The 6921-nt window shown below is 50.9% G+C and overlaps 3 protein-coding genes across 3 annotated transcripts; 1 reads left to right on the top strand and 2 right to left on the bottom strand.

Moving 5' to 3' along the window:
* Nucleotides 1-208: 208 nt before the first annotated feature.
* Nucleotides 209-1598, bottom strand: HER10_EVM0004361 (major facilitator superfamily transporter; the record flags this gene model as incomplete). Its single annotated transcript, XM_035474010.1, has 2 exons — nucleotides 1408-1598; nucleotides 209-1347 (listed from the first exon to the last, which is right to left on the bottom strand). Exons 1-2 carry the CDS (start codon nucleotides 1565-1567, stop codon nucleotides 209-211), a joined length of 1299 nt encoding a protein of 432 aa, XP_035338261.1. The 5' UTR covers nucleotides 1568-1598.
* Nucleotides 1599-2810: 1212 nt separating this feature from the next.
* On the top strand, nucleotides 2811-4948 carry HER10_EVM0011506 (heterokaryon incompatibility; the record flags this gene model as incomplete). The annotated part of the gene is made up of 1 exon (XM_035480937.1): nucleotides 2811-4948. The coding sequence occupies exon 1, from the start codon at nucleotides 2900-2902 to the stop codon at nucleotides 4946-4948; it is 2049 nt and encodes a 682-aa protein (XP_035338927.1). The 5' UTR covers nucleotides 2811-2899.
* Nucleotides 4949-5305: 357 nt separating this feature from the next.
* On the bottom strand, nucleotides 5306-6856 carry HER10_EVM0006660 (uncharacterized protein; the record flags this gene model as incomplete). The annotated part of the gene is made up of 1 exon (XM_035476240.1): nucleotides 5306-6856. One exon carries the CDS (start codon nucleotides 6854-6856, stop codon nucleotides 5306-5308), a length of 1551 nt encoding a protein of 516 aa, XP_035338471.1.
* Between the last annotated feature and the right edge of the window lie 65 nt (nucleotides 6857-6921).

Raw genomic sequence — 6921 nt, 5'->3', positions numbered from 1 at the left:
TTGATATTCCATAGAATCATTGATGCTTGTCATTGCGGTGGCACTGATGATTCATTGGCAGTCGCCCCTTCAATGTCCATGCCTCAGACACCGAGCCAGATCTACATTCTGTAGCAAAGAAGTTGAGGTAGCAATGCAGGCCCGACTAATCTCACCCAGCGCTGTGAGAAACAAACATGGCGGCGCATGATGCAATGTGAGCAAACACCTATCGTTTACCAGCCTGCCGCATTAACGGCCAACCAAGAATCCCCATCGATGAAGCCAACATCATCGATCCAGTGTACAAGATCAACGGCGCAAACCGTCCAAGACCATACCCACGTGTCAAAGGTCCCATCAACAGCAGTGCAGAGATCGGGCCCGTCAGAATATTGCCGACACCTTTGCCAAATGCCATGAAACTGTATACGTGCCCCGGGTCTTCTGAGAGGGTCGATCCGAACTTATTCCAAAGACATGGAAACCCGCCCGTCGCCAGCCCGAACACCAACGAAAAGGAAAGTAGAGGTGCAAGGGACGAGGCAAAGCCCCAGACGGCAAAGGTCGCAACTGCAGCAACAAATGAGGAGGCGAAGACGAGAACGAGAACATTGTTGACGCGGTCTGTGATGTAGCCGAGGGCGAGCTGGCCAAAGACCGTGGCTAGATTGTTCGCAGCTAGAATCAGCGCACCCATCGTCCCCGACAATCCCAACGACGTTGCGTATGTCGGTAGATAGAGTGCAGGGATGTAGTATCCGAGAGCTTCTAGGAAGTTGGTGAAGGCAAAGCAGTAGAATAGCGGCCTTTTGAAGAAATTGAAGTCGCCTTTCTTCAACGTGCCTCGTCTCGAGGCTGGAAGCCGTCCTTTGATGAAGGGTATCATGGGAAGTAAGGTGACGAATTGTGCCACAGCCATGGCGCGTAATGTTGTCTGATATCCGTATTTTGCAAGGAGTGACTCGAGAAGGAATGGTAAGCCGACTCCGCTACAACCAGCACCGGTCGACATGATTCCATATGCAAGGCCTCTGCGCTCGATGAACCACTCATTGAGCATCCGCAGAAGTGGATAGTTGACAAAGAGGAACGCAAAACCGTAGAGAAACCCCTGGGTTGCGATGAGACCAGGCACCGAGGTTGCAAATGAGGCAGCCAGAAGGGATAAGGCGCATCCAAGCCAGCCGATGATGATCATGTGTCGCTGCCATGCCTGGAACCGTGCTGCAAAGGGCGTTGCGAGTGGTCCACCAAGGTAGTAGACACTAGTGGCAACGGTTCCAATGACGGCAATGTTTGAGTCATGTTTGAGAGCAGGATGCTTTGAGTAGTAATCCTGGAAGACGCCGTATGACAGCGGGAAGCCTAGATACCTGTGTAAGTATCTGAGATGAAGCTATTGAAGACTTTGGCCGACAAACATACCCCAGAGAATGGCTTCAGCAACAAAAGATGCAAGTATGAACAGCCAAGCAGACAGCCCTTTGTCTGCTGGGCGGATAGGCTGACGCAAGGCTTCATCTTGGCTTTCTACCTCCCCAGGGCGGACGGTCTCGAGGCTTACAATCTCGGAGTGAATAGACATGTTTTAGGACAGGCTTTGAGAACATACAAACGTTCTGGAATTGCAGAAGAAATAATATCGGACCGTTTCGGGGACATTCAAATCAGCTCATATATGGCTGTTCAACTGCTCAACTGCTCAATCGAGATGTTTGCTCCACGCCGTCGGTTGGCTTGTGCTCATATCGGGGTATCATACCACTGGCCTGATGCGGGCTAAAGGCTAAATCTGCCTGACTATGCACGCAGACCAAAGAGGTTCTTGCTAGTCACCGTGATAATTACGCGGTTCCATTATTGATGTGGGAAATGACGATCATTTGCTTGCGCGATATGGTTGTTTCTCCGTGCAGTTTCTAGACCTAGATCTGGCTCACTCTTCGTGGAACCAATTAGGACCTCGCGGACCCTCCCGCAACTTATGAGAGGTAGCTTTTGAAACAGGATATTCATACATCATGTTATATCTCAAGATTTTATCTCTCTTGCCACTGAAGACCGATGCAACGCGTCTCGTTAACGGCACTCAGCCTCCTGTTGTACCTGTGAACATCGACCCCGTAGACTAGCATCCATGCCGCATCATCTTCTATTCCATGAAGCAAAAAATTCATAATAGAACACAGCTAATGGACTTCCGTCTAGTTCAGAAGACGCCGAAAGACCAACCCGCCTTCTAGCAGCGAAAGTCTTTGGGGTGCATGCGTGCGCGAGCTCAGCACTAGCGCACATAATGTTCAACGCTTCTACGATCGCTTGCAGATTATGAATTTGAATCAGGTACCGTAAGTCAAAATACGAAGCTTACGAAAAAGCACTTGCTTACTTTAGTCAGTTCATTCGTCGTCAGTTGACTCTTTCGCTTGCTTTGCTTCGATCATGGTCTACACTGGATGATGGGTCGCGACCGCGGATTTCGAAGACCACCTTATCAAAATAACTGCAAATCCTCCCAAATGGTTGTTATTTATGCTCATTCATTTACGGCTCTGAGCCTTCCTAGTGGATAGATGGTGCGAAATCATCCAAAGAAACACTGCGTAGACAACTTCATTTTTCCCTCTCTGTTAGTGGATTTGACATGTCCAATTTGCTCTATCCTACTCACCTAGCCAGTTTTGGTAGTTCCAGCCGAGATTCTGCATGCTGCAGCCAGTCGTGCCGACCTTGATCTGCTTAAGTAATATTCATGCAACCCCATGCTCTCCGGCTGACCAGAAGCTAAGCTTCTGGGTTTCCACGAGATTTTGCTCCCTACCTACTACGATCGCATGTGGACTGAGAAGTTCACTGTGAGACGGTCATGTCCGCAGACGATCCACCTGCCTAATCACTACCGGCCTATGCATCGACAATGTATACTCCTCTGGCACACTCCGACGTGGTTCGGGTGTTGACCCTTTACCCCGCCATTACTCACGGTTCCAAAGTCCAGTGCGAGCTGTTGGCGACCGAAATATCCACTTGCCAGGAGCTCGAGCAGTCGTACGTAGCATTGTCGTATGTATGGGGAGACCAGAAAGATCCTCAGCCAGTTTACGTTAATGGTCACGAGGTCTTCATTGGAAGAAACCTTTCCGAAGCACTCCGCCATCTTCGTCGTCGAGATCGTCCGATACGGCTTTGGGCAGACGCGCTATGTATCAACCAGAATGATATTGCGGAGCGAAACCACCAAGTTCATCAAATGCGCAATATATATTCCTCCGCTATGGAGACAGTTATTTACCTTGGAGAAGACGATGGAAGCAATACCACATCCTCAGCTTGGAACTTTCTAGAAAGACAAAGCGAGTGGGCACTGGACGAAGACGGCAACGAAGACACCCAGCTACCGTCCACTCTGGAGGAGGATCTTATATACTTCAGAGGAGATGTGGCTGATGTTGAGCTCAGCGTCCTCAAAAAAGCATGGTTCTTGCGCGTTTGGGTTCTCCAAGAAGTTGTTGTATCGAAAAAAGTGTCGATACAGTGTGGTCGTCGCAGAGTCCCCTGGAACGACTTCTGCAAGCTCATTTTGCTGAATCCACGATACCACGACCGCTATGGATACAGCATGCAAGCCATCGAGAGAGTTGATATTGTTCGCGACATGTTTCAGGCCCGCTGCGCTTACCAGGAGTCGCATGATTTGGTCCAACTTCGACCATCCTGGCACACCAAGGTCACCAACTATGGTGGTAGAAGCGCACACATCATCGACATGCTTGCCAGAGCTCGTCAGCTTGAAGCATCAGACCCCCGGGATAAAATCTTTGCTCTTCTAGGGATTTCAACGAATGTGGATCTTGACAATAGACTGATGGCTGTGGATTACGGCAAATCCAAAGCCGAGGTACAAACTGATTTGGCCCGCTACATCATGGAAGAACATAAGAGTCTCGACATACTGAGCTACGTTGATCACTCGATCAACGGCTTGTCTTCTTTGCATGGATTTGGTCAAGCTGATGCGCTGCCTTCGTGGGTTCCTGACTGGGATGCAAGCCAGGCCGCTCGAGGGCAGCGGCTGATGGCCATGTATGCCGCTGAACTCAGTGAGGACTCACTACCTCTTGATCCCGCTAGCCCCATCGTTCCAACAATCTTGAGTTACTTGAGTGAAGAGAAAGATGAAGAACGTGAAAGACGACGAGACATAGCCTCCAAGAGCATGGCATGGGTCAACGACAACAAGGTCCTCCTGACGATTGGTTCAGTAATCGGCACCATAGTGCACGCCGGGCCTGATATCAGGCTTCGGGGAGCCGACGAACTTTCATTCCAAGCAATCAGAAATCAATGCGACGACCCTACAGAGTTGCGTCGGAAAATCATGGCGAGATGGGCTCGGCTTCTCCTCCAGAAACACAGAAGGAAATACGTAGGGACCCACGATGAGTCAAGACTGCCTTCTGGCCCACCTGAAAGTATGGAAACCGTTCTTCGATCACTAGGGAATACTCCGGATGTGGGATCCCACACAATCGAAAGTCACTTGCTCTCTAGAGGGCGACAGACAGCTGCCTGGTCCGGGGAAGGTGAGCAGGTCATCAACAGAGTCATTGACAAGACGAGCATGCTCGAAAATAAGTCTATCGGAGCCTACAATAGAACGATCGATCCTCTTTCAGAATTTCACACAGTTGTGTTACCGCCCGGGGCGAAAAGGAACGATCTTGTAGTGTCGTTACGTGGGGCGCGAGTGCCATTTGTTGTTCGGCCGATGGCCGACAGTCATGTCGCGATGGACGTGGAAGAGACTGACCTTTTATCATTGCTCCGCTCAGGCTTCGACTTGTTGTGTCTCAAGGACGTATCATTTCTCGGTCACTGCAAACTCGTGGGAGAATGCTTGATCAATGGATATGAGGACATCCTCTGTCAAACGGGCAACGAGTGGAAGGCCATTGCACTTCACTGACGATTTGTACCTTATGTATGTTCACTGACGACAACACTAATACCAGTGATCTTGGCAACTAAAGTTAAATTTTGCTATCGAAACGAGTACCAAACCAACTTTTCAATCTGCTTTTGAGTTTCCTGCCATTTTCCGTCACACCGCCAGCTGCTTTAGCCCACTCCCGGTAATCAGCATCGGGCGAAAAGAACAGCGATACGATACAACTTTGCTGAGACCCAAATCCATGAATGAGCCTGCGACACAGTGAAAAGCAGAGCAGAAACTAGCGAACCAATACTCCAAATCAAAGTTGCCAAACTAAGTGCCATTGAATTCCATTGCAAAATAAGTGACCGGTCACTTATTTTGCAACGTTTACTTGGCAACACCGATGCAGGAGAAGCATCGCTTGAAGGATTCAGCCTCAAGAGCAAAGAGACCGCCGTGGTCGAGGAGGGTGGCGGGGTTCCAAATCTCAGGCTCGAGACGGCCGAGGAGACCAGTGTAGCTGGTGAGACCCTGGGGCTCGGTGACACCCCACGGGTTGCGCAGGACGATATACTGCTTATCGCCAATGACGCAGTAGCCTAGAACGGAGTACGCGTGGTTGGCAACAATGTTGGCGCCGTGGAACTCGCGGCCGGTGGCATAGGTGTAGGCCGTCATGGGGTTGATGGTCTTGTTGTTGACGCTGTTGGCGCGGACCAAGCCCAGAAGGGTATGGGAAGAGTGGTTGTCACAGTTGTAGTAGTGAGGCGTGCGGCCGTTGATCTGGGCCATGGCCTTGATGGGATCACCGCAGTGCGTCTGGGTGATATCCGGTTGCTCAGAGTTCGAGCCAGTAATCCACTTGGCGAAAGCCTTCTCGTAGAGCGAGGGCCAAATATCGGCGCCATCGCTGGAGCGGCAGTACAGAGGCTCGTTGTCAGAGTTGTTGATGGGGATCTCGTAGTTGACGTCAACAGTCTCAGTCTTGTTGTTCTGCTTACCACCCTTGTCGTGGAACTTGACAGACAGGAAACGCTTCTTGTCGTTGCCGTGGGTGTGGACACGGGTGGCGCGGTTGATGGCGCTGGGGTCGGACCAGAACACGGAGAAGAGAGCAGAGACGAACCAACTGTTGCTGGAGCAGCCCTGAGTGGGGTCGTCAAACTGACGATTGGTCTCACGGCGGTCACCAAGTTGGAACATGGTGATGTCGGAAATCAGGCGCTTGTTTACGCTCTGGAAGAAGTAGTCGTACATGTCGCGCCATGAGGCGTTGGGTGGCTGCCAGCGGCCCTTCTGCATTCTGAAGGGAGTGACGAGTTCGTTGATGGACATGGTGACCTTGCGGTTGGAGACAGTCTCGCCGAGCTCATGAGCGTGGAGAACAAGGCGAAGCTTGCCGTTCTTCATGCGAGCCATCTTGACCTTGGCGTCCTTGAGGTCCTTGAGTCCGACCTTCTCGAGATCTTCAAGCTTGCGAACGCCAGAGAAATCAGGGGTCATGAGGTCCCGCTCGTTAAGGATCTTCATATCCTTCTCATCGTACATCTCAGCCTTCCTCTCCTTCTCATTCAGCTTCATACCAGCAAAGAGAACAGAGTGGTGGCGCATGTCGAAGAGCTCATCGTAGTCGGTCTGAAGAACATTCTGTAGGATCTGGGCAGCAGCCATCGAGTGACGGTCAATCCTGCGGCCGATTAGGGCCTCAGCTAAGGCGTAGGGATTGACGGCACCGACGCAAGGGTTCTTGGGTGGGGAGTCGGGACGGGGACCATCCTTGCTGAACTCGTGGTCCCTGTTCATTTCGACGAGGTCTTCGTAGTCCTCCAAGGTGCTCTGAGATGAAGAGCCGGGCATGCTCTCGATCTTGTGGCCAAGGATAGCCTCAACAAGAGCAATGACGTTGCTGTCTCTCTCGGAGCCGCGGATGTCGCCCATTTTGAATTTAAAAGTTAGGTAGAGTATGTTGTAATAAGCTAAAAGATGTTGTGATTTGTTGATAG

The sequence above is a fragment of the Colletotrichum scovillei genome, assembly GCF_011075155.1.
Source record: "Colletotrichum scovillei strain TJNH1 chromosome Unknown Contig00001, whole genome shotgun sequence".
Classification (NCBI taxonomy): domain Eukaryota; kingdom Fungi; phylum Ascomycota; class Sordariomycetes; order Glomerellales; family Glomerellaceae; genus Colletotrichum; species Colletotrichum scovillei.
Note: the sequence above shows the minus strand (reverse complement) of the source record. Positions and strands in the feature narration are given on the sequence as shown.